Source organism: Oncorhynchus gorbuscha, linkage group LG03, assembly GCF_021184085.1.
Source record: "Oncorhynchus gorbuscha isolate QuinsamMale2020 ecotype Even-year linkage group LG03, OgorEven_v1.0, whole genome shotgun sequence".
NCBI classification, from domain to species: Eukaryota; Metazoa; Chordata; class Actinopteri; order Salmoniformes; family Salmonidae; genus Oncorhynchus; species Oncorhynchus gorbuscha.
The window spans coordinates 71,083,738-71,111,590 of record NC_060175.1 but is presented as its reverse complement, the minus strand read 5'-3'; the positions used below and the strand labels follow the sequence as shown (position 1 = coordinate 71,111,590).

General features: G+C 42.8%; 1 protein-coding gene across 2 annotated transcripts in view; it reads right to left on the bottom strand.

The window, feature by feature from the left end:
• The window catches only part of LOC124031837 (probable G-protein coupled receptor 153), a 63,000-nt gene extending 35,439 nt beyond the window's left edge, over nt 1-27,561 (bottom strand). For both annotated transcript variants that reach the window (XM_046343569.1, XM_046343571.1), the window contains exons 1-2: nt 27,168-27,561; nt 3,751-4,415 (exon numbers count right to left, since the gene is read on the bottom strand). In XM_046343569.1, coding sequence (XP_046199525.1) covers nt 3,751-4,139 — 389 coding nt within the window. In that variant the 5' untranslated portion in view covers nt 4,140-4,415; nt 27,168-27,561. The remainder of the gene's footprint in view (nt 1-3,750; nt 4,416-27,167) is intronic.
• Between the last annotated feature and the right edge of the window lie 292 nt (nt 27,562-27,853).

The following is a 27,853-nucleotide window of genomic DNA, read 5'->3' as shown; positions in this document are numbered from 1 at the left end:
TCCTGTCTCTCTGTGCCAGTGTATTTATCTCCGTGTTTCCTGTCTCTCTGTGCCAGTGTATTTATCTCCGTGTTTCCTGTCTCTCTGTGCCAGTGTATTTATGTCCGTGTTTCCTGTCTCTCTGTGCCAGTGTATTTATCTCCGTGTTTCCTGTATCTCTGTGCCAGTGTATTTATCTCTGTGTGTCCTGTCTCTCTGTGCCAGTTCGTCTTGTATGTTCCAAGTCTACCATCGTTTTTCCCGTACGCCTGCCTTTGCAATTCTCTTTTTTATAGTCCTCCTGGTTTTGACCCTTGCCTGTTCTAGATTCTGTGCCTGCCTGCCTGACCATTCTGCCTGCCTTGACCACAAGCCTGTCTGCCACTCTGTACCTCCTGGACTCTGATCTGGTTTTGACCTTTTGCCTGTCCACGACCATTCACTTGTCTACCCCTTTTGGATTATTAAACATTGTAAGACTCCAACCGTCTGCCTCCTGTGTCTGCATCTGGGTCTTGCCTTGTGTCATGATAGAAAGAGGTCACATGTGGAATTATATTGTTAAGAGGAGCTGGAAAAAATGTGTGAGGGTCTTTATGGGGGCGGGGTGAGAAAAAAGATGACTTTGGGGGACAGAAGATGGATAATGTTATTGTGAATCAAGCTTCAGGTCTATAACTGACTCTCGCTTGCTCTTTCTATATCCCCCCTCTCTCTTTTTTTGAGAGAGCGAGAATCTGTACACAGGTTTCACAACAATTTGGGATGATTTGTTAGGACACAAACCCATAGCTTTAGCTACTCTGAAATTATATTAGGTAAAGATAATTAAGGACAAGCACCGCTTGTTGGGTAAACAAAAATGTTGTTAATTGTATTTTTTGTCAAAAACCTTGTCTCTGCTGAGCTGGAAAATTGGCCTCGTTAACTATGATCTGGACATCTGTAGACAATTTGACAATAGGAGCTAGAATAAAATATCTGTGCACACGAAGGGCTATTTAGAGAATCCTTATCAATACACACCATTTGATTAATCTCATTGTCATTAACACACAGTATCCATCTCCTTGTTTTCATTGGGCTGATTCTGACATTCTAAAATGACATTCAGTTTCAAAAAGGTTAAAATTATACTCTTAAGCTGGTTTGATACCCACCCCCAAACTCATTTTGTTTGCAGTACGGTTTTTGCACACTAAAATGTGTTTGTTCATGTGCACTTGGCCTGCAATTACATCGCTCTTGAGATGCATTCATCTACAAATTATTGTTATGAACTTTTTGATGATCAACATGGGGACAGATTTGCATAACAATAATAACATTCAGACATTTTGAAATTAAAAGCACAAACTTCACTTTTAATCTGTTATTCAAATAACTGTCAAAACCATACTGCAGTTGGGGCCTCCTGAGTGGCACAGTGGTCTAATGCACTGCATTGCAGCGCTAACTGCGTCACTACAGATCCTGGTTCAATCCCAGGCTGTGTCGTAGACAGCCACGACCGGGAGACCCATGAGGTGGTGCATAGTTGTCTGGGTTAGATTTGTCCTTGTCCCATTGTGCTCTAGTGGCTGGTGGAGCGCAATGCACGCTGAAACAGTTGTATGGTGTTTCCCCCGACACATTGGTGAGGCTGGCTTCCGGGTTAAGTGAGCATTGTGTCAAGAAGCAGTGTGGTTGTGTTTCAGATGTCACACGGCTCTTGATCTTTGCCTCTCCCGTACGGGAGTTGCAGCGATGGGACAAGACTGGAAATACCAATTGGGGAGAAGAACATTATAATTTTTTTTAAACAAACCGCAGTTGACAAACAAGTTACAAATGGTGGCTTTACAACATTTCTCCTAGTCCTACAATATACTTGTAGGTCTGAGATTTGAAACATCTTTATTGAGGGGCACGTAAGGTAGAAATGGCACAGGACAGATCATTCAGATAAGTTGGACTTCCGACTTTGACCCTAATTCACGGTTCCTGTGTTGTTCAAGTTGCGCCAACAAGGATCGCATTACTTCTGACGGTTGTGGAAGCCAGATGGAACTGGATGGAAGTGATGCAGCGGAAGCTCTCACAGTCTAGCAAGTCTAGTCCCACACGGGATTACCTGGATTCCACACCAACAGATGTGTCCGGGATAAAGTGAACTCACTGGGAACGCATCACTAACTCTCCTGTTTCTCTAAACCTATGAAACCAAGTCCATCAGACACTCAGTCAGATTCTTCATATTATGATTGGCATGGTTGGAAAGGATGAGTATGACTATGTGTTCTGGGAGAGAGATAATGTAGCCTAGGCTATATTTGGCTAAATTATATGATGTCGCTGTAGCTGAATGCTTTGTCAGAGGGAGGCTGCATTGAATTACTTGAAAGTCTTGAAGAAAAACAACATTTACTGTAGCTGTTAGTAGATCTGCAAATAAACTCACAATGTAGCTTACGCTAATTCTAGGCTACTGGAAGGTCATTCATAATTTGTGGTTTATCTAATACGTGACAAAATGTAACTATGCAATCCCACGAACAGGTGTAACGGTTGTAATTACTAAGTAACGATGTCTACCAATTACATTGCACCGTTTCTATTTTTGCTTTACATTGTTGCCCGATCTCCCAACATTATTTAACTACCATTAAGACAGGTATATGCACCACTTTAAAAAAGTGGGACCAAAACCACAATCAATGGCTGCCAATGTATATACAGAGAATTTGAAAATATCTTCAGACCCCTTGACTTTTTCCACATTTTGTTATGTTACAGCCTTATTCTAAAATGGATTAATTTCCCCCCCCCTCTCATCAATCTACACCGTAATGACAAAGCAAAAACAGGTTTTAAGACATTTTTGCAAATGTATTATACATTTTAAAAATCACATTTACAGGACATAAGTATTCAGACCCGTTACTCAGTATTTTGTTGAAGCATCTTTGGCAGCGGTTACAGCCTCAAGTATTCTTGGGTATGACTCTACAATTTGGGGAGTTTCTTCCATTCTTCTCTGCAGATCCACTCAAGCTCTGTCAGGTTGGAGAGCTGTCAGGTCCGTAGAGCTCCTGTCTTGGAGCTCTACGGACAATTCCTTCGACCTCATGGCTTGGTTTTTGCTCTGACATGCACTGCCAACTGTGGGACCATATATACATAGGTGTGAGCCTTTCCAAATCAAGTTCAATCAATTGAATTTACCACAGGTGGACTCCAATCAAGTTGTAGAAACATCTCAAGGATGATATGATCAATGGAAGCAGGATGCACCTGAGCTCAATTTGGAGTGTCATAGCAAAGGGTCTGAATACTTATATAAATGAGGTATTTCAGTTTTTTTTATATTCATTTGGAAAAATGTATAAAAACCTGTTTTCGCTTCATCATTATGGGGTATTGTGTGTAGAATGATGAAGAAAAAATATAATTTGATCAATTTTAGAATAAGGCCGTAACATAACAAAATGTGGAAAAAGTCAAGGGGGAATAACTTCCGAATGCACTGAATGCCTTTCCACTTTTCTTTTGGACGTGCAACTTTTCACACATACGTAGTCACTGTTTGTGTGCGTCTGTAAGTTATTGTTCGAATGTACAAGTTTGTATATGGAGTGAGAAAAATATCAAATGAAAAAAATATATATATATATTTTTTAAATAAACCAAAGGAAAATATATGGGACACTTGCACAAGAGAGTCCACCCACCCGCAAGAACACAGCAAGAGAGAAGCAATCAAACTAGACACCAGTTCTTCCCCACACATACCTGTAGTTGACGGGCCAGCGTACCATCCACATGCGGTGGTAGGAGAGTGAGGTGACTGAGAAGCAGGTGACCAGCGTCAGGGTGTAGAAGGTGGACACGAACACCTTGCACAGGCCCTCGTTCCATTGGTAGCTGGAGTGCTGTCGGCGCAGGGTGATGACGCAGTACATGGTGATGGGGATGGCCATGTTAAGGATGTGCGTGCCGGCCAGCGTGCAGATGAGGAACTCCAGCGGCTTCCACTTCTTCTGCTTGGCGCTGACGCTCAGGATGCCCCAGGCGTTGGCCAGGATGGACACGGCTGAGCACACCAGCCAGGCCAGCGCGTTGGTGCTGATCACTTCGCTCACCTCATCCTCATCCATGGCGGAGCGCGGGGACGATGCCATCGGGGGGCGGGGCGGCGGCGAGAGGAGAGGTCACAGCGGAGGAGGAGGAAACGGCGTTGGTAGTGGTGGAGGCGGGCAGGAGGGGGCGCAGGGCACAGCAGGGCGACTCGGGCATCCTACCGGGGCGGACAGGCACTTTCCACAGGATAGGTGGTGCAGCAGGGGACAGAGGGCATGGTGGTGGCAGAAGCAGGAGAGAATGAGTAGAAGGGGAGGGTGAAGGAGGGGGAAAGACTGGGGAGGAGTGGCCAAGCCCAGCCAGCGTCACTAACAGGCCTGGAGAGGGTGAAAAGGAAGAGAAAAGAGGAGGGGAGGGGAGAAGGATACAAAGAGAGATGATAAAGGAGTAATAGTTTACACATTACTTCAATACATAACAATTCCAATTCAATTTTAACAATCAACTGATAGGCCACTCATTGTAAAACACTTATGGTGAACATGGTGCAAGTGAAGGCAGGTTCATTTCATGTGCAAACAAAGAGAATTTGACCACACACTCCAGCAGAGTTTACAATTTCGACCATCTATTAGGTTCATTGGCTGAATCCAAAACTAGACTCTACAGTAGGCTACGGATGCTCTAAGGTGGGCTTCACTATTCACTGCCATGTCCTGCAACTGGCCCCAACTTGGGGAATTTCACAATCTGGAAATAATGAAATGGTGCCAGTAACACGAAATCCAATTCTTGCTCCTGATTCAAACTGGCGGTGCTGTAAAGTAATATTGTTTAGTTCAATACAGTAGCATACCAAGATGCTACTGTATTGAATACATTTTTATCACATTTATTCCCAATAATAGATATGGCCAGTATGGTAATAGGACATATGCCAATGTGTCAATCAACTCCCTGTTTTCCATAAAATGTCTGTATGGACAGCATAATGACCCCCAAACAATCCACATGCCACTCTTTTCACATCAGCCATCTGCAGGCATGTGTACACTGCATTATGCTCTTTGATCAGCATTCAAAGCTATTTTCTCAGTCAAATTGCACTTGCTAGAGAGAATACACAAAGGAGATCCGTTTTCCCCCACACCACAGTGAAGTGTAAAACACTTGGCGCAGCTGGAGTGTTGTCAATTCACTTCTATTTCCTGTCTGTTTTATTGTCCGGAGAGTGATGTGCTCTGGGCCATACCCCAAGGAGAGACACTCAAAATTAGTGAGATGTCATCGCTCAGGCCTCTCGTACAAAGGCTAGCCAACTTATCCGAGTGCCTGCCTCCAACAGCTATTGCATTGTTTTGTGGTGCTAGCTTTCGGTTTGAGCTTTACATTCAGGGTTGCATTGCAAAAAGATACACTACATGACCAAAAGTATGTGGACAACTGCTCGTCGTACATCTCATTCCAAAATCTTTCTCAAACTGTTGCCACAAAGTTGGAAGCACAGAATCGTCTGGAATGTCATTGTATGCTGTAGCGTTAAGATTCCCCTTCACTGGAATTAAGGGGCCTAGCCCGAACCATGAAAAACAGTCCCAGACCATTATGCCTCCTCCACCAAACTTTACATTTGCCACTATGCATTAGGGCAGGAATCTCTTGGCATCTGCCAAACCCAGATTTGTTCGTTGGACTGCCAGATGGTGAAGCGTAATTCATTGCTCTGGAGAACGAGTTTCCATTGCTCCAGAGTCCAATGGCGGTGAGCTTCACACCACTCCTGACGACGCTTGGCATTGCGCATGGTGATCTTAGGCTTGTGTGCGGCTGCTTGGCCATGGAAACCCATTTCATTAAGCTCCCAACGAACAGTTTTTGTGCTGACTTTGTTTCTAGAAGCAGTTTGGAACTCGGTAGTGAGTGTAGCAACCAAGGACAAATGATTTTTAAGAGCTTCAACACTCAGCAGTCTCGTTCTGTGAGCTTGTGTCACCTACCACTTCCTGGCTGAGCCGTTGTTGCTCCTAGATGTTTCCATTTCACAATAACAGCACTTACAGTTGACAGGGGCAGCTCTAGCAGGACTAACTGACTTGTTGGAAAGGTGGCATCTTATGATGGTGCCACGTTAAAAATGACTGAGCTCTTCAGTAAGGGCATTCTACTGTCAATGTCTGTCTATGGAGATTGCATGGCTGTGTGCTCGATTTTATACACCTGTCAGCAACGGGTTGGGCTGAAAAAGCCGAATCCACTAATTTGAAGGTGTGTCCACATACTTCTGAATATATAGTGTATGTTATGTTACAGGGTAGTGTTTTTAATCATCTAAATCAATCAATCACTCAATCAACCAACTACATTATACACTAAGGGACACTACTGGGTAAAGACATCAGATTAACATAAACTTTTGGTTGATATTTGACTGAATTCCCATTTAGCAAGCACTTATTGGACCACTGCTGGTTATGAGACAGCACACCACAGCAGGCAGGCAAATCAATGTCAGAACCTTGTAATTGTACTGATGACTAGTGATGGCGGGAAAAATCGATACAGTAGAGTATCACAAAATTATTTTTTGAAGAGATTATATTTATTCTAAGGATCGATTCTCAAAATAAATAAATATATATATATAGTATATTATTTTTTCTTCTTCTTGTAGGTAGTTGACGTTAGCTAGCGCTAGTCATTTGTACCTAGTCCAAAACTCTGGTATTTCTCCTTTTATAGCTTGGCCTCAATATTTTTGTGAGCCAATATGTTTTTAGCATGACATGTCTGATCAAACATTTTCTCATGGTTCTCTCTTGTCCCTCTGCAGCAGACATATAGTGAGCAATATGTTAGGAACATAGAATCGCAATACTTATAGAATTGTAAATAAATCGTGGTATATATAGAATCGCAATACTTATAGAATTGTAAATAAATCGTGGTATATATAGAATCGCCACACATATCGTATCGGCACCTAAGTATTGTCATACTATCGTATATTGAGGTTCTTGGCAATTCCCACCCTACTGATGACAGCCGATATGGTAGTGTGCTGCTAGCACAGCATGAGGTTACGAATTGGGAGAAGTCCCAGGTACAGGAAATAAATGCAGGTTAGCGTTTTTCGTAATTAATCTTGTACTGGACGCAGCTCTGCAGAGTAGTCACTTGCTAGCACAGCCACCAAGTCATAAAATCTGATTTGAAACTCTAACCTTAACCACACTGCTAACCCTTTTGCCCAACCCTAACCTTAAATTAACATCAAAAGGCTTATTTTTTTGCTTTCATTAATTTTTACAATATAGCCAATTTTGAATTTGCAATTTGCTCAGTTCTGCCTCCAGGACAAGACTCATCCCAATTAACATTAACCTGCAAAATAAGTGAAAGATTATTGCAATACTGCTCAAGATAGTGTTGCTAACCATTTGAAAGATGATGATGAAAAAATGGTAAACTATCCCTACAACTCTGGTCATGTCTTTTTGCTGTCAAGCGCATACCAAACCCCCGACACACCACAGATTCAGCAGCACAGATTCAGCCACAGAGCAGCCTGAATCCCATTATAGAGGAGAGGGCCAACCCAGCCGAGCTGTACTGGGCTGGCCTTGTTACACATCCACCATAGTTACTGGAACCTTGCTGGAAATATCAGCCCTATTGTGTGAATCAGGTCATGGAGAAAGCCAGCTAAAAGCTTTCGCAGAGATTCTTGTGGTTTCCTGGAGAGAATGATAATGACCAATAGCATAAGCATAAAGGGGCAAGTGGTGCCACCTAATAAATTGAGTCGACAGACAGGTTGGAGCCATTGGAGTCCTTTTATAAGCAGAAGGCTCAGACATTCACAATGATGTAAACCTAGTCTTATCAAAATGCCCAGGTCACAGCTGCCTCCCAAACTTACCCATGAGATGCACTTAGAGCATAATTCTAACAAAATCTTGATTTGAAATTATTGTGGGTGCAGCAATTGAGCAATATTACACTGAACAAAAATCTAAACTCAACATGCAAAAATGTCACAGGTTTTTACTGAGTTACAGTTCACATAAGGAAATCAGTCAACTGAAATAAATTCATTAGGCCCTAATCTATGGATTTCATATGACTGTGCAGGGGATCAGCCATGGCTGGGCCTGGGAGGGCATAGGCCGACCCACTTGGGAGCCAGGAATGAATTTTACTTATTTGGTTCATAAATCATTCAAATAGGTTTGCTAAATTAATCTAATCATCCAGCCTAGTGAATTATGCGTGGATGCTTAGGCTAATGTTGTATTCTTACCTTATGAAAGATTCCACCCGCAGACTACTCCAATCTTTCTGTGATATTACTTTTGCTGTAGTCCACAAAAGTCGCTGTCAGCCCTTATATTCCGAATTGAGGAACGACACCGGCGACCATTAACATCAATCCAAAAATGTGATTTTGAAAATGAACAGGCAGATTTGAAACAGTATCAGCACAGCTGTACGTGGCCATTATTGTAGCGTGCGCGTCCTTTGTCCTATTTGGAGAAAATAACGTATATGCTTAGTTCCCTGTGGCAGTGGGAGTAAACCGCAATAATAAGAAATAATTTATTGGGACAATATCATTTTCTTGGTTGTCGTCTCCTCTGAGCTTAGCCTATATTTGTAACATCTATACAATACAATATTGATGCGTAATTTCAACTACCCATTTTTTTCTTTCCCCTGATTGAATATTATTATTTGACTCAGAGGAGAAAAGACTCCTAAGATCTATTTTGATCCAGAAGTCATTGCAAAAACATTAGAACAATACTGAACAAAAATATAAAAGCAACATGCCATTTCTAAATTCTACTGAGTTACAGTTCATTAAATTAAATCAGTCAATTGAAATAAATAAATTAGGCACTAATCTATGGATTTCACATGATTGGGCAGTGGTGCAGCCATGCGTGGGCCTGGGAGGGCATAGGACCACCCACTTGGGGGCCAGGCCAACCCACTGGGGAGCTGGCCCAGCCAATCAGAATGTTTTTTTCCTCACAAAAGGAAAGAATTACAGACACACATACTCCTCAGATTCATCAGCTATCCGGATGGCTGGTCTCAGATGATACCGCAGGTGAAGAAGCCGGATGTAGAGGTCCTGGGCTGGCGTGGTTACATGTGGTCTGCGGTTGTGAGGTCGGTTGGACAAACTGTGGCATTGTGTTGTGTGACAAAATGGCACATTTTAAAGTGGCAATTTATTGTCCCCGGCACAAGGTGCACCTGCGTAATGATCGTGCAGTTTAATCCGCTTCTTGAAATGACATACCTGTCAGGTGGATGGATTATCTTGGCAAAGGAGAAATGCTCACTAACAGGAATGTAAACAAATTTGTGCACCAACATTTAGAGAAATAACCTTTTTGTGAGTATTGAACATTTTTGGGATCTTTTATTTCAGCTCATGAAACATGGGACCAACACTTTACATGTTGCGTTTATATTTTTGTTCAGGATAGTTTGTAAGTCATTCGTCAAAGTTACACATATTGTTTGTCTACAATCTTTTTAGCCTGGTCTGTTTTTGACAGGCTCTTTCAGAGATGTGGAAGGGAGTGGACAGACACATGGGGTATTGGCTAAGTTCTCATTATGTGGCTTCAGTTGTAGTGGGGTGCCTCCTCCTTCACATCTCCTCTGATCTTGGGCAGGAGGAAGTTCAGAGGTTAGACGAGTGGACCAGAAGCCAGAAGGTTTCCAGTTTGAATCCCGTGCTGGACAATAGGGGAGGTCAACTGGCCACCACAAGGTAGATCACAGATAGCCTCTCCTGCATTTGAGCGAGTCACATAAGCCCTACAATCTTCCAGGCGCGCTGTTCTGCAGCTGAATCTGTGCTCCCAATTTGTGGTGTCTGTCTGAGCCATTCGGGAGCTTAAGGTAAAATGTCCAACTCTGATGGACTGTCAAAGTATTTAAAAGTCTCCTCTTTGTCCATGTTTCAGTTTTTCTCTAGACCTTTGTGTGCCAGCGACAATGCCAAAGCAGCAAGGCGTCAGCCCAAGTCTGCAGGCCAAACATCCCCCAAAATCAACAAATCATCTGATATCAGTCTGGCTTGATCAATATTTCCAGTCAGTGGACCTGCTTAATCAACAACTCATTACATAAATATACAGTTTACGTATTATGGCTATGTCCCAAGAAAAATGCTGGCGAGCCATAATGTCCCAGAGTATAGATGAAATAAATTGCAGGATGTGCACCGACATAAGAACCAGATTCAGAGTGATGCCAAATGATGTATCGAATGATGCTGTATTTGTAATATAAACATACTGTCTAACATGTTGTTCACTTCATTAAACAAATAAATACAATGCCAGCATTGTCGGTGGCAATGTGGAAGCCTAGTAGCCTATCAAAATCATTTAAATGGAGGTCTCAAACAAAGTGTTGCATAAGGAGCCAATATTTAGTCCCACGTCCTCCTACTCTTTGGATGAGTAATTTAGTGCTTTGCAAATCTGTCAGTGAAGCTTAGTGAGACACGGGGGAGAGGGGGGGCTACAGAATGCATCACATCATCACATATAGAGATAGATACTGTAGATATACAGCACCTACTCATTCAAGGGCTTTTCTATATTTTTACTATTTTCTACATTGTAGAATAATAGTGAAGACATCAAAACTATGCAATAACACATATGGAATAATGTAGTAACCAAAAAAGTGTAAAACAAATCAAAATTGATTTTAGATTATTTCGAAGTAGCCACCCTTTGCCTTGATGACATCTTTGTACACTCTTGGCATTCTCTCAACTAGCTTCATGGGGGTAGTCACCTGGAATGCATTTCAAATACAGGTGTGCCTTGCTAAAAGTTAATTTGTGGAATTTCTTTCCTTCTTAATGTGTTTGAGCCAATCAGTTGTGTTGTGACAAGGTACGGGTGGTATACAGAAGATAGCCCTATATGGTAAATGACCAAGTCCATATTATAAAAAGAACAGCTCTAATAAGCAAAGAGAAATGACAGTCCATCATTACTTTAAGACATGAAGGTCAGTCAATCCGGAAAATTGCAAGAACTTTGAAAGATTCTTTGAGTGCAGTCGCAAAAACCATCAAGCGCTATGATGAAACTGGCTCTCATGAGGACCGCCACAGGAAAGGAAGACCCAGAGTTACCTCTTCTACAGAGGATACATTCATTAGAGTTAACTGCACCTCAGATTGCAGCCCAAATAAATGCTTCACAGACTTCAAGTAACAGACACATCTCAACAACTACTGTTCAGAGGAGACGGAATGGTCAAATTGCTGCAAAGAAAACACTTCTAAAGGACACCAATAAGAAGAGACTTGCTTGGACCAAGAAACACGAGAAATGGACATTAGACCGGTGGAAATCTGTCCTTTGGTCTGATGAGTCCAAACTTGAAATTTTTGGTTCCAACCACTGTCATTGTGATACGAAGAGTAGGTAAACAGATTATCTTGGCATGTGTGGTTCCCACCGTGAAGCATAGAGGAGGAGGTGAGATGGTGTAGGGGTGCTTTGCTGGTGATACTGTCTGTGCTTTATTTAGAATTCAAGGCACACCTAACCAGAATGGCTACCACAGCTGTCATCAAAGCAAAGGGTGGCTACTATTAAGAATCTAAAATTTAAAATAGATTTTGATATGTTTAACACTATTTTGGTTACTAAACGATTCCTTTTGTGTTATTTTATAGTTTTGATGTTGTCACAAATAATACTACAATGTAGAAAATAGTAAAAACTAAAGAAAAACCATTGAATGAGTAGGTGTGTCCAAACTTTTGACTGGTACTGTGCATATATATATATATATATATATATATATATATATATATATAGAGAGAGAGAGTAAGTGAATAAGTGTGTGAGTTAATGAGAGTGAGAGACAAAGAAAGAAATAGACAGAATATAAAGTAGATTGATGGAGACATTATATCACACAAAAGGATAGGATACAGACAGATAGACAGGTCAGTGCGTTTGGAGAGACAGAACAGAGGTGTGAGTGTTTGAATGTGAAGCTGACCTACATCTCCCCATTGGTTTGTGAGTTGGGGCGGGAGAGCTGCGCATGCCCCCGGTGCCTTGCCACCAATCAGCACGATGCATCGGCCTAGGCAGAGAGCGCCTGTCTCTCCAGAGCTGTCGGAAAAGACGAACACTCCATGCCGCAGCAGGCCGGCGTCTACACCGGAAGCGCCGCCTACACACCCTCGTAGCCGTGAAGCCTCGCGACCCTAAAACCCAACAAGCACTTTGCTTTGGCCCCAGGAGAGACTCATTAAGTCACTGAAAGGCTCTGGTCATCCAAAGAGAGCTTTTCACCTACCGCTCGGGAAGTGAGCTAAAATAGCACAATGCCACACTCAAAAAGAGAAGTCACTTGTTTAGTCAGGGAGTGGTTCCAAGCTGGTATTCCCATTTTGTGGTAACATCGAGTGAAAACCTGAAAGGAAACCGCAAAACCCAGAACAATACAATAAAGAGTAGAACTATTCAATTTATTTGAGTTTAACTGATATTTGTGTTTCCAAGCATTTCTATGAGACATGTGTGAACTGCCATAATGGAGGTCCCATTAGGAAGTTAATAACATGTATAGCTGAAATGTAAACACAATATAAATATGATTCACGAACGCTGGCGAACATGTCTTAGAAACTATCGGCAGCTTACTGACATAATTCACACGTTATGGAGTATTGTGACATGCTTATGACATTATCATGAAGGCAACACTATGCCTCCTATAAGTGAATGGCAAACAGCTGATAAGTAGAGCCAGATATAGTAGAGCTTAGTAAGAAGTTGCCCTGAATGAAAGATCTAGGATCAGATTACCCTTCGCCTGTTTTTACTGTGTTGTTTAAGAGACACAGGTCTCCAATTTATTAATGACACAGGTTAGGTCATAGGGTCTCTCAGAACATGTACATACGTACATAGTACAATCGTGACATCTTTTCTGTTTCACGTACAAGGCCTCAGAGTGTTGTGGCGAGTGTTCTCGGAGTGCTATCAAATGGCTGACTACAGCGTCATCCTCCCATGCATACAAACAGCTCTCTTCAGCGTACCATCATCAGCATGATCTGTTACTGGAAGATATCTGACACTCCCATTGTCCATGTGAGCGACTGGGCCTGAATGGAAGCAGAGTGGGGCTTACTATTCTGAGGTATTAACGGATCTTCCCCTTTTGGAATAGTGCAGAATAGTGTAGTGTCATGGAGTACAAAGCCTGTCTCCAGGATGGGGGAGTCAGAGACAGTTTAGGAATTACAGCTGGCGTGGCCCGCTGAGTCATCCACTACAGGCAGGCAGGCAGGCAGGCAGGCAGGCAGGCAGGCAGGCAGGCAGGCAGGCAGGCAGGCAGGCAGGCAGGGAGGGAGGCAGGGAGGCAGACAGGCAGGCAGGCAGGCAGGGAGGCAGGCAGGCAGGCAGGCAGGCAGGCAGGCAGGCAGGCAGGCAGGCAGGCAGGGAGGCAGGCAGGCAGGCAGGCAGGCAGGCAGGCAGGCAGGCAGGCAGGCAGGCAGGCAGGCAGGGAGGGAGGCAGGCAGGCAGGCAGGCAGGCAGGCAGGCAGGCAGGCAGGCAGGCAGGCAGGCAGGCAGGCAGGCAGGCAGGCAGGCAGGCAGGCAGGCAGGCAGGCAGGCAGGCAGGCAGGCAGGCAGGCAGGCAGGCAGGCAGGCAGGCAGGCAGGCAGAAGGCACAGCACTCTCACCAAGTGGGAGGAACTAGTCCTTCAGAAGCCAAGATACAATCTGACTCATCTTCAGTGAATGACGAATAATCAACTTGTGATAAACAATTATCCCAATATGATCGGCAACACTTCATTCCAGGTTGATAAAGTGCTTGATTGAGTCATTAGGGACTGGAGGTCTTGCTGAAGACATGCTGACAGTAAATGAATGATCAAATCCTCAACTTTGCACAGAGCAAAAGTATGTCCTGTGCATTGGTGTAGTCTCTATTGATTAAGCAATCATAAAAGAGCGAATTATGACAAATATTTGGGGGAGTTCAAAAGTTATTCGGACTCAAAACCATGAAAAGGAATAACTCAAGGAGGTCGAGATGCAAAAATAATATACTCAAAAGAATGCATAGGGTGAAAGTGGAAGGTGCTGTAAAACAAAACTATATTCAAATCAAAAGGGGGGTAAATAAAAACAAACTACTGTAAAAACAAAAGTCTCTAAACTTAAAACATTCGGTCGAACGAGAATGGAAGCTAACAGACGGGCCACAAACAGACAAATGACGGTGCAGTACAACAGTAGTGTGTAGAACGGCATCTCAGAATGTACAACTCGTTGATCCTGGTCACGGATGGGCTGTTGCAGCAGACGACCACACATGGTTCCACTCCTATCAGCTAAAAACAAGAAAAAGCGTCTCCAATTGGCACGCAATCACCAACACTGCAAAGTTGAGGAATGGAAAAATATTGCCTGGAACATGACAGCGAGTTCAGTTTACTTGAGTGGCCTGGTCAGTCCCCAGAACTCAAGCCAATAGAACATCTTTGGTATGTGATGGAACGGGCTGTTCGCAGCACGAATGTACCGCTGTCCAATCTGCAGCAACTGCGTGATGCCATCACGTAGGCATGGACCAACATCCCTGTGGAACGTTTCCGACATCTTGTAGAATGCCCAGAAGAATTCAGGCCTTTCTGGAGGCAAAGGGGGGTCCGACCCGGGATTAAATGGGTCTACATCATAAACTAACCAGTGACTGTATAGAGGTCTCATCTTTGTATCTTTGCCATTATGGCAACTGTGACAGCACGGGCATCTCGAACTACAGAGGACCACTGTACTGTGCACTACTGTACCGTACTGTACCCCACTCTACAGTACTGTACTCTACTCTACTGTACTCTACTCTACTGTACTCTACTGTACTCTACTGTAGTAGGGATGTGACATTTCTTCATGTTTAAACAGACATTTTTTTTATCAGTTTTCCGTAAAAATCCCTTGTGAATTCACAATGCAGAATATGGTCCTATTGCGTATGACCGCTATGGGGCAATAATTCAGTCATAGGCTGAATCTCAAACCGAAAACTTGGCCCCTATGTCCTGTATCGAGGGGCCGCTTTCTATTGTGATCACTGTTTAATAGTTCAATAGTGGTTTTGGTCACTCAACATTCCAACTGCCACGTAACAATATTACAAAATTCTAAATCCATTTGTGAGCATTGTCTCCCGTGACCTGTTGTGCAGGTCACTCGCTATGAAACACGGGCACTGGGACAGACACAGACGCACACTCTGATAGCCAGTGAGAAAACAAAATGACAAAATGACTCTACTCATGCACAAAATATGTGCAAGTATATCGGTCACCAGTGATTTCCTCAGCTGATTTAGCTTGTTGTAGTCTGCCTAGCTAGCTAGCTAGCTTCACTGACAAACACAGGGGCAGGTTGACGTTTATTGTCATGAGTCTTGTCCTGGAAGCAGAACTGAGTGACTTCTCCTTAGATAGGCGAGCTGCAAAGTCAAAATTTGCTCTAAATATTGCTTTTTGGACTTAATTTAAGGTTAGGAGGCTAAGCAGTATGGTTAAGGTCAGGGTTAAGGTTAGGATTAGGTTTTATGATTTTGTGGCTGCGCCAGCTAGTGACCACTCTGCGGAGCTGCCTGCAGAACAAGATTCGAAAAACGCTAACCTGTACACAGGGATGGAACTTTAGCAAGCTACAATAGCTACACCCAAAAGGGTTCTTCATCTGTCCCCATAGGATAACTTTTTTGGTTGCAGGTAGAACCCTTTGGGGTTCCATGTAGAACACTCTGTAGAAAAGGTTCTACATGGAACCCGAAAGGGTCTCCCTGCAACAAAAAAAGGGTTGTCCTATTGGGATAGCACCTTTTCTCTAAGAGTGTAAGGATGTTAGGCACTGCACTGATAAACAATGTGTAGCTTGTCACTCATATGCAATAGTTTGACAGCTTGCTGATGAAATTCCCAGTAGTCAGTCCGTACTTCAGCATGTTTACAAAGCACCGATCGTTGTAACATTGGGTCAGCTAAAAGCACAGCGCAGCAGCAGACTCCATATACTGACTCAGGGCAGAGCAGGCTGTTCTCTGCTGTCGCTTGCCTTTCTCTGCCACTTCTCCAACTTACTGGTGGTAAAGTGCAGAGCACCTCCTATCTGTGGTAAATCATTTGAAAGATCTCCCAACTTTACAGCATTGCTGCGTTAGGCATTTTTTGTCATTTACATTTTCCCCTTTATTATGATGACCGTGACCTATTGTTAGTGGTAGTTTTTTAATAACTGCACTGGGATTTTAATTTTGTGAGAAAAAAACTTAAACAAAGAAATGGTTAAGGATTTTTTCAATGTTAACATCCCAATTTTGCTCAAACATTTTAATGTTTAAAAGTTCACACCCCTATACTGTACTGTAACCTACTCTACTGTACTTCACTGTACTCTACTATAATGGTCTCTACTATAAATTTGGTCTTTAACTTGTCATGCTCTCAACTTGCTAGGTCTGGATCTTGGAAACAATGTCCTGGTATAAATATTGGTCTTGGAACCTGGATATAACCTTAGTTTTTGGTTTACAAACCATAGGAAACCCCATTTACATTTACATTACATTTAAGTCATTTAGCAGACGCTCTTATCCAGAGCGACTTACAAATTGGTGCATTCACCTTATGACATCCAGTGGGACAGTCACTTAACAATAGTGCATCTAAAACTTAGGGGGGGGTGAGAGGGATTACTTATCCTATCCTAGGTATTCCTTAAAGAGGTGGGGTTTCAGGTGTCTCCGGAAGGTGGTGATTGACTCCGCTGTCCTGGCGTCGTGAGGGAGTTTGTTCCACCATTGGGGGGGCCAGGGCAGCGAACAGTTTTGACTGGGCTGAGCGGGAGCTGTACTTCCTCAGTGGTAGGGAGGCGAGCAGGCCAGAGGTGGATGAACGCAGTGCCCTTGTTTGGGTGTAGGGCCTGATCAGAGACTGGAGGTACTGAGGTGCCGTTCCCCTCACAGCTCCGTAGGCAAGCACCATGGTCTTGTAGCGGACTCCAGAAGACCCAAGTCGTAGACTGTTCTCTCTGCTAAATAGCTAATCATAAATGGCTCGGGAGGACCTGCAGTGACCCATTCTTGCACTAACTCTCTTGCACTGACTAGTATGCACACACACTAGACTCTACTCACACACTCACACGGACTTACACTGACACTCCAACACACACATACAGTGCATTTGAAAAGTATTCAGACCCCTTGACTTTTTCCACATTTTGTTATGGTACAACCTTATTCTAAAATTTATGAAATCATTTTTTACCCTCATCAACCTAAACACAATGCCCCATAAAGACAAAGCAAAAACAGCTTTTTAGAAATGTTTGCAAATGTATACTTTGTTGAAGCACCTTTGGCAGCGATTACAGCCTTGAGTCTTCTTGGGTATTCAAGACCAGGCTCTGGAAGGGCCACTCAAGGACATTCAGAGACTTGTCCAGAAGCCACTCCTGCATTGTCTTGGCTGTGTGCTCAGGGTCGTTGTCCTATTGGAAGGAGAACCTTCGCCCCAGTCAGAGGTCCTGAGTGCTCAGGAGCAGGTTTTCATCAACGATCTTTCTGTACTTTGCTCCGTTCATCTTTCCCTCGATCCTGACTAGTCTCTTAGTCCCTGCTGCTGAAATACATCCCCACAGCATGATGCTGCCACCACCATGCTTCACCATAGGGATGGTGCCAGGTTTCCTCCAGACGTGACACTTGGCATCGTGTTTCTCATTGCCTTAGTCCTTTAGGTGACTTTTGGCAAACTCCAAGCAGGCTGCCATGTGCCTTTTACTGAGAAGTGGCTTCTGTCTGGCCACTCTACCATAAAGGCTTAATTGGTGGAGTCCTGCAGAGGTGGTTGTCCTTCTGGAAGTTTCTCCCATCCCCACAGAGGAACTCTGTAGCTCTAACGAAGGCCCTTCCCCCCTATTGCTCAGTTTGGCCTTGCGGCGCAGTCTTGGTGGTTCCAAACTTCTTCCATTTAAGAATGATGTAGGCGACTGTGTTCTTGGAGACCTTCAATGCTGCAGAAATGTTTTCGTAGCCTTCCCCAGATCTGTGCCTCAACACAATCCAGTCTCAGAGCTCTACGGACAATTCCTTTGACCTCATGGCTTGGTTTTTGCTCTGACATGCACTGTCAACTGTGGATCCTTATATAGAAAGGTGTGTGCCTTTCCAAATCATGCCCAATCAATTGAATTAACCACAGGTGGACTCCAATCAAGTTGTAGAAACATCTCAAGGATGGTCAATGGAAACAGGATGCACCTGGGCTCAAGTTCGAGTTTCATAGCAAAGGGTCTGAATACTTATGTAAATAAGTTATTTCTATTCTGATTTTATACATTTGCAAACTTTTCTAAAAACCTGTTTTCCCTTTATGGGGTATTGTGTGTAGATTTCTGAATAAGCTTGTAACGTGACAAAATGTGGAAAAAGTCAAGGAGTCTGAATACTTTTGGAATGCACTGTACACACACAAACACTACATACGCCCACACACACATAACATATGCACAAACTCACACACACACTTTTACACTCACCACATTCGCTGTTGCTACTGTCTATTATCTATCCTAGTTAAGTGCCTAATCACTTAACCCCTACCTACATAGCTACCTCAATTACCTCATACCGCTAATGATACTCCCTGTATATAGCAATCTTATTTTTACTCATTATTGTTATTCGTTATTCACTGGATATTTATTCCTCGTGTCACTATTTCTATGTTTTATTACATTTTTTATCTTTAACTCTGCATTGTTGGAAAAGGACCCGTAAGTAAGCATTTCACTGTTAGTCTACACCTGTGTTTTATGAAGCATGTGACAAATTTGATTTGATAATTGGCTTCCAACTCACCTAGCTGATGGTGGAATGGCAGTGTCTCTGCTAAAACGAGTTATATCCATCTAGTCCTTCATTTACAGTGCTTTCGGAAAGTATTCATACCCCTTGACTTAATCGATCCACATTGTGTTGAGTTACACCCTGAATTAAAAATGTATTAAATATTTGTTTAAATGGTCACCCATCGACACACTATACCCCATAATGGCTAAGTCAAAACATGTTTTTAGACATTGTTGCAAATTTATTGAAAATTAAATACAGAAATATCTCATTTACATAAGTATTCACACCCCTGAGTCAATACATGTTAGAATCATCTTTGGCAGTGATTACAGCAGTGAGTCTTTTTGGGTAAGTCTCTTAAGAGCTTGACACACCTGAATTGTACAATATTTACCCATTATTAATTTCAAAATTCTTCAAGCCCTGTCAAATTGGTTGTTGATCATTGCTAGACAACCATTTTCAAGTCTTGCCATAGATCTTCAAAACTATAACTCGGCCACTCTGTCCTCTTGGTAAACAACTCTAGTGTAGATTTGGCCTTGTGGGTTAGGTTATTGTCCTGCTGAAAGGTGAATTAATCTCCCAGTGTCTGGAGGAAAGCAGACTGAACCAGGTTTTCCACTAGGATATTGCCTGTACTTAGCTCCATTCCATTTATTTTTTATCCTGAAAATCTCCCCAGTCCTTAAAGAATACAAGCATACCCATAACATGATGCAGCTACCACTATGCTTAAAAATATGGAGAGTGGTATTCATAAATGTGTTGTGTTGGATTTGCACTAAACCTAACACTTTGTATTCAGGACAAAAAGTGAATTTCTTTGCCACATGTCTGGCAGTATTACTTGAGTGCCTTGTTGCAAACAGGATGCATGTTTTGGAATATTTTTATTCTGTGCAGGCTTCCGTCTTTTTACTCTGTCAATTAGGTTAGTATTGTGGAGTAACTGCAATTTATTTAGCAAAACTTATTTAGGTTTGCCATAACAAAGGAGTTGAATACTTATTTACTCAAGACATTTCATATTTTCATTGTATATTAATTAATAAAAAATTCTAAAACATACAGTACCAGTCAAAAGTTTGGACACACCTACTCATTCAAGGGTTTTTCTTATTTTTTACAACTATTTTCTACATTGTAGAATAATAGTGAAGACATCACAACTATGAAATAACACATATGGAGGAATCATGAAGTAAACAAAAAAGTGTTATTACAAATCAAAATATATTTTATATTTGAGATTCTTCAAAGTAGCCACCCTTTGCCTTGATGACAGCTTTGCACACTCTTGGCATTCTCTCAACCATCTTCATGAGGTAGTCACCTGGAATTAATTTCAAATTCAGGTGTGCCTTGTTATAAGTTAATTTGTGGAATATCTTTCCTTCTTAATGTGTTTGAGCCAATCAGTGTTGTGACAAGGTAGGAGTGGTATACAGAAGATAGCCCTATTTGGTAAATGACCAAGTCCATATTATGGCAAGAACAGCACAAATAAGCAGAGAAATGACAGTCCATCATTACTTTAAGACATGAAGGTCAGTCAATCCAGACAATTGCAAGAACTTTGAAAGTTTCTTCAAGAGCAGTCGCAAAAAATATCAAGCGCTATGATGAAACTGGCTCTCATGAGGACCGCCACAGGAAAGGAAGACCCAGAGTTACATCTGCTACAGAGGATGTTCATGAGAGTTAACTGCACCTCAGATTGCAGATCAAATACATGCTTCACAGAGTTCAAGTAACATACATATCTCAACATCAACTGTTCAGAGGAGACTGCGTGAAATCAGGCCTTCATGGTGGAATTGCTGCTAAGAAACCACTACTAAAGGACACCAATAATAAGAAGAGACATGCCTGGGCCAAGAAACACGAGTAATGAATATTACACAGGTGGAAATCTGTCCTTTGATCTGATGAGTCCAAATTTGAGATTTTTGTTCAAGGCACACTTAGCCAGCATGGCTACCATAGCATTCTGCAGCGATACACCATCCCAGCTAGTTTGCACTTAGTGGGAATATCATTAGTTTTTCAACAAGAACACCCAAAACACACTTCCAGGCTGTGTAAGGGCTATTTGACCAAGGACAGTGATGGAGTGCTGCATCAGATGACCTGGCCTCCACAATCACCCAACGTCAACCCAATTGAGATAGCTTGGGATGAGTTGGACCGCAGAGTGAAGGAAAAGCAGCCAACAAGTGCTCAGCGTATGTGGGAACTCCTTCAAGACTGTTGAAAAACATTCCCTGTGAAGCTGGTTGAGAAAATGTCAAGAGTGTGCAAAGCTATCATCAAGGCAATTTTTTTATTTAACCTTTATTTAAATAGGCAAGTCAGTTAAGAACAAATTCTTATTTACAATGATGGCCTAGGAACAGTGCCTTGTTCAGGGGCAGAACAACAGATAATTTTTACCTCAGGGATTCAATCTAGCAACCTTTCGGTTACTGGCACAACGCTCTAACCACTAGGCTACCTGCCGCAAAGGGTGGCTACTTTGAAGAATCTCAAATATAAAATATATTTTGATTTGTTTAACACTTTTTTGTTTTTACTACATGATTCCATATGTGTTATTTCATAGTTTTGATGTCTTCACTATTTTTTCTACAGTGTAGAAAATAGTAAACATTTTGGCCGGTAGGGAAATCCTTGTCTCATCGCGCACCAGCGATTCCTGTGCCAGGCCGGGCGCAGTGCGCGCTAACCAAGGTCGCCAGGTGCATGGTGTTTCCTCCGACACATTGGTGTGGCTGGCTTCCGGGTTGGATGCGCGCTGTGTTAAGAAGCAGTGCGGCTTGGTTGGGTTGTGTTTCGGAGGACACATGACTTTCGACCTTCGTCTCTCCCGAGCCCGTACAGGAGTTGTTGCGATGAGACAAGATAGTAACTGCTAATAATTTGATACTACGAAATTGGGGAGAAAAAGGGGGTAAAAAAAATAAAAAATAGACAAAAGAAAAAATAAAGAAAAACGCTTGAATGAGTGGGTGTGTCCAAACCTTTGACTGGTACTGTATAACACATAACAAAACAAAGAACAGGAAGATATTGTCATAGCCTGTAGCATTGTATACAGACATCAACAGTTGTTTTCTATTGCTGTGAGTAGGTGTATCCATACTTTTAACAGGTACTGTATGTGTAATTATCCGCCGCCATCGTTGCAACCCCTATTACCATTCTGTTCAAACTCTCTTTCGTATCGTCCGAGATCCCTAAAGATTGGAAAGCTTTTGACTGTTACTGTATGACATATTTTGGACGACATGTGTGCTTAAAGTTAGAAAAAAAGGATACAAATGAGATTATTTTTCTCAACCCCCAATTTCCACCACTTCTGTAGAATGACCCATATACTACCATCATAGAGTCAAGTATTTGCCAGTAGAGTGTGGTAAGGCCAGCGGATAGGTTGGCAGTGGTATTCACACTTTTTCTGTGAGAGCCCTCCTTTGACATTTGAAAAACTTGGCAGACCTCATCCATGTACAATGATTCCCCACAATGTTCTCATGGTCTCCTTTTTTGACCTTCCACCTGTCATCAAGTGTAATCTCCGCCAACTTGATTATATTTGTGTGTCTTTATCTTTCTTTTATATTCGGCAGTCATAGGTCCACGCACCGGGAGCAGAGCTTTCAACGAAAATCACAGAAGCGCGGGTACGCACCAACCTTTCCCCATTAAAAACAGTTCAGCCACGCCTGAACTCAAGACCGTAATTATAGCTCCCATCCAAATGTCATGAATGATATACAGGTAACTGCCAAAATAAAGGAAACACCAGCATAAAGTGCCTTAATAGGGCATTGCACCACTTTGAGCCAGAACAGCTTCAATGCACCTCGGCAAAGATTCTACAAGTGTCTGGAACTCTATTGGAGGGATGCGACACCATTCTTCCACGAGAAAGTTTATAATTTGGTGTTTGGTTGATGTTGGTGGAAAACGCTGTCTCAGCTGAGGCCCCACTCCAGAATCTCCCATAAGTGTTCAATTGAGTTGTGGAAGCACCTGCTTTCAATACACTTTGTATCCCTCATTTACTCAAGTGTTTCCATTATTTTGGCAGTTACCTGTATATTCATGTCATCGTCACCAGTGAACTCAATTACACTCAAATGTTACTTCAACTTCAACCAGTGAATGCTAGCGATGCTACCGCTCTGTCTTAATGAGTGTTAGCATGCTGATAGCACACCCTGCACACTAAAATGTATATTTTAATAGGTATGCAGTAGGTTGATAAAAATATCAACAAAGTTATGACGAGCTGCAGTAGTTCCGATGTTGTTGTTTTTGTCACTGGTTATTTTGACAAATCACGCTTTCGCAGGTGTTAGCATCTTTTGAATTTCGGAAGGGGAAGGGAAATTCGGGCCCCAAACTTGCAAAGAGAGAGGGTGGAGCTTCTCGTTCCAGTTCCACCCCTCGTTCTAGCATTTCTTGAACACTTCTCTTAACATGTATGGACCCAGAACTTAATCGAGCAGCTGACCAATTACGCAATACTTTAGTTCTGGGTTAACTGAGATTAGCTAGTGATGCACAAGCTAGGCCTATTTGAAACATCACGATCTCCTGGCAGCATTTACCTGACAGTGTCATGCCTGCTCCTGCTCCTCCTCGCTAGTGCTCGACCTGGCAGTGTCACACACACCTGTCACCATCATTACGCGCATCAGCGCTCGCTGGACTCACCTGGACTTCACCTGGACTTTTTGTTTTCCCCTGTCCAGACACTGTCCGTATTCTGTTCCTGTCCGTGTTTCATTAAATGTTCCCTCCCTGTACTTTCTTCTTGTCTCCAGCGTCATTCCTTTTACCAATATTTGAAGCATCAGAGAGTGTTTTGTTTTTTGTTGAAGATGTCGGGCCCGGGAGCCGCTGCCGTAGGAACCCGGGGGTGCCTCAGCTGGCTCATCGGGCTTCCAAGCCTTTGCCGACTCGAGAGGTTTCATTGCCTCGGTTGGCTCGACAAGCGCCCATCCCTCGTCATGCCTCAGCCGGGTCGTCGGGCTCCACGCCTCAGCCGGCTCATCAGGCTCCCACGCCTCAGCGGGATTGTCAGGCTTTCACGCCTCCGCCGGCTCGCCAGGCTTCCACGCCTCAGCGGGATTGTCAGGCTTTCACGCCTCCGCCGGCTCGCCGGGCTTCCACGCCTCAGCGGGATTGTCAGGCTTTCACGCCTCTGCTGGATCGTCAGGCTCCCACGCCTCAGCGGGATTGCCAGGCTCCCACGCCTCAGCGGGATTGCCAGGCTCCCACGCCTCAGCGGGATTGCCAGGCTCCCACGCCTCAGCGGGATTGCCAGGCTCCCACGCCTCAGCCGGCTCATCAGGCTCCCACGCCTCAGCGGGATTGTCAGGCTTTCACGCCTCCGCCGGCTCGCCGGGCTTCTACGCCTCAGCCGGCTTGTCCACCGCCCACATCTCGGCCGGCCCGCCAGGCTCACCCAGGTGGGACACCGGGTTGCGCCCCTAGGGGGAAGGGGGGGGGGTACTGTCATGCCTCTTCCCCCTCTTCCTCTCTGGTGCTACAGGGCGCCAGGCTGCCCATCATTACCCACACCTGTCACCATCATTATGCACCTCACCTGGACTCCATTACCTTGTTGTTTGCCCCTCCTATATCTGTTTGTTCCTCTGCTAGATCCCTATGTCAGCATTGGTGTTTTTGTTTTCCCCTGTCCAGACAGGGGGAAACTCAGTATTCTGTTCCTGTCCGTGTTTCACTAAATGTTCCCTCCCTGTACTTGCTTCTTGTCTCCAGCAGCTTTCCTCACAGACAGATCAGTAGATCAGTTGAAAATCCCCCCCAAAACTTGAAAACCTAAATGAAAACCCATTTGATTTTTGCCCAATGTTTGAAAAGAAAATTATAACTGAACATAATTCACAATGATTATTATTGTGTTTTAGTTTCTTTTGGAGTCGAAGATAATAGTTTCAGTACAGTTTTAGTTTTTGAAACAAGTTAATTATTTTTATTTCAGTTTACTAAATTGTTTTTTCATGATTAGTTTTGGCTTAAATTTCAGTTTTAGTTTACTATAATAACATTGCTATCTAGTGCACCTGCACCCCGTAATTCACATGTCTAAAAAAGAATCCCAGTCGGCAATGCCCTAGTTAAAATATTTTAAACAGAGGGGTGGCAGGTGACAAGCTTGTGTTTATGATTCATAAGCTGCCTTAATTAATACTACTGAATGACTAGGAAACATCTCATTTCTGTTCAGGTGTGTATGATATGGAATATTCTCAAGTCATATGCAAATGCATAGGCTACATGTAATTTGGTGTATGATTGCATGTATAATTGTATTCAAGTGTGTACCTGAATGTGTATTTGTAAATAGTATTTGTGTCCAGTATATTGTCTTTGTTTTCAAAGGTGTGTGGTAAATGTGTGCTCATGTTCAGGTGTGTGTAAGAACGGGTTTGTACTGGTGCTCAGATGTAGGCCTATCAATGATATATAGATAGATGTGGTATATGAGATAGTTCATTTACTTGTTTCATGTGATGAGTAACCTTGTCGTATCCCTGAAAGACTTGTAATTTTGTGTTTGGAAGAGACCCAACGTCTTGGCTTTTGCTTAGCAGGTTAATGCGGTCTGGACGATACATGGTCAGTAACACTGGTGCCAAGATTGAAAGGAAGAGTGAAAGTAGTGGAGCCAGTTCACCAGACGGCCAGAGACCTAAACAAGATGCCAGAGACCTAAACAATTGTGCAGTGGCTCTCTCACAGATAATGTCTAAGGTTTAGCTCATTTGGCAAATGTGGTCTTCAGTCACACCGACAACCAGTTTCCAATATCCTGTCAGTTATGTAATATATGGTCATCTACAGACAAAAGTGGAGGCAATAAGCAGTTCCTCCGTCCCTTTCCTTATGGCCCTGTTAGACAATACTTAAATGATTAGGTTGGCGCAAACAACTGGCCACAATGCAACGCAACGGCAGAGCCAAGAAAAATCATTACCCGCCATTAGACACGAAAGCTTGGTATAACTTAACAAAAACGAAAATGTTTTACGCAATTCAATAGGAAACAAAAAAGTTGAGACAAAGTACTACATTCTCTGCCTGAGGATGAATATGTGCCTGATATAAATGATTGATCATGTTCACAAGTCACCATTGTAGTTGATATATTGAAAAGGCGCAAGAAAGGGAAAACCTAGTCAGTTCCACAACTGAATGCATTCAACCGAAATGCCTCTTCCGTATTTAACCCTCTGATTCAGAGAGGTGGGGGGAGGGCTACCTTAATCAAATGCCTAGGGAGCAGTTGTTCTTCAGTGTACACTACCTTGCTCAAGGGCACAATGCCCACCTTAGGGATTTGAACCAGTGACCTTTTAGGTTACTGGCCCATCGCTCTTAACAGCTAGGCTACCTGCTACGTTATACCAGAAGCTTTGGGGAGCCAGGCTGTAGACCTAACCACAGATGCATCCATTTTCTAGTAATTTCTGTATTGTAATTTACTGTTTTCTATGCTGCCAACGCGTTGTATTTTCTGAGATCCAATTCCATATACATAAAACACGCAATTCATAAAACCATTCAACTGTCTTCTATCTTCTTCTCACAAACTCTGAAGTTCTCAAGCCTTTCATTTTAAACAGTTCAACCGAGTTCTTGCAATGGAATCATACATAGATCGAGCTTCTTCACTCTGACTGCAGGCAATGTACATACAGTAAGCCGTGACTTCTCCGATGATTACAGCGCTCGTGCCTTGTCAATTGATAACGGTTAATTCGTTTCTAATTCTGTCTTGTTCATCAAATTAGGCATATCAACATTTAATAAAATGCATCCAAGGATTACCTCCTATGTAGGCACAGTTTATGCTGTATTTTATTCAAGAGGTTTGCATATAAATTCTAGTCTCTGGTGTTCTAGTCTATGAAGGGTTGGTTTCGCCATGACATCAACGTGTTAAGTGAAGAGAAATACAGTTTACCTTAAGCATTGAATTAGCAATAATAAGCTATTTTGTTTTGTTTTAATAAACAGCATTAGTCGCTACTTATCTGGTTTGTAAATCATTTAAATAGGTTTGTTAAATTAATCTAAATCACCCAGCCTCGAGAATTATGCGTGGATGCTTAGGCTAATGTTGTATTCGTTCTTACCTTATGAAAGATACCACCCGCAGACTTTTCCAATCTTTCTGTGATATTACTTTTGCTGTAGTCCACAAAAGTCGTGGTCAGTCCTTATATTCCGAATTGAGGAACGACACCGGCGACCGTTAACATCAATCCAACAGTGTGATTTTGAAAATGAACAGGCAGATTTGAAACAGTATCAGCACAGCTGTACGTGGCCATTATTGTAGCGTGCGCGTCCTTTGTCCTATTTGGAGAAAATAACGCATATTTGACGGCTGGCGGTGCACACCACTAATGGAGTGTCATATCTACAAAAATGAGTCATAAGAAATGATATTGCTCGTAATTTTCCCCATTTAATTAAGGCCACAATGCTCCATATCACATAGGATGTAGGCCTACCCGCCGCTAAGAGAGGCAGTAACTGAACGATATCTGATTGCGCCGCTGGATGGATGTGGCATGCTTAGTTCCCTGTGGCAGTGGGAGTAAACCGCAATAATAAGAAATAATTTATTGGGACAATATCATTTTCTTGGTTGTCGTCTCCTCTGTGCTTAGCCTATATTTGTAACATCTATACAATACATTATTGATGCGTAATTTCAACTACCCACTTTTTTTCTTTCCCCTGGTTGAATATGATTATTTGACTCAGAGGAGAAAATACTCTAAGATCTATTTTGATCCAGATGTCATTGCAAAAA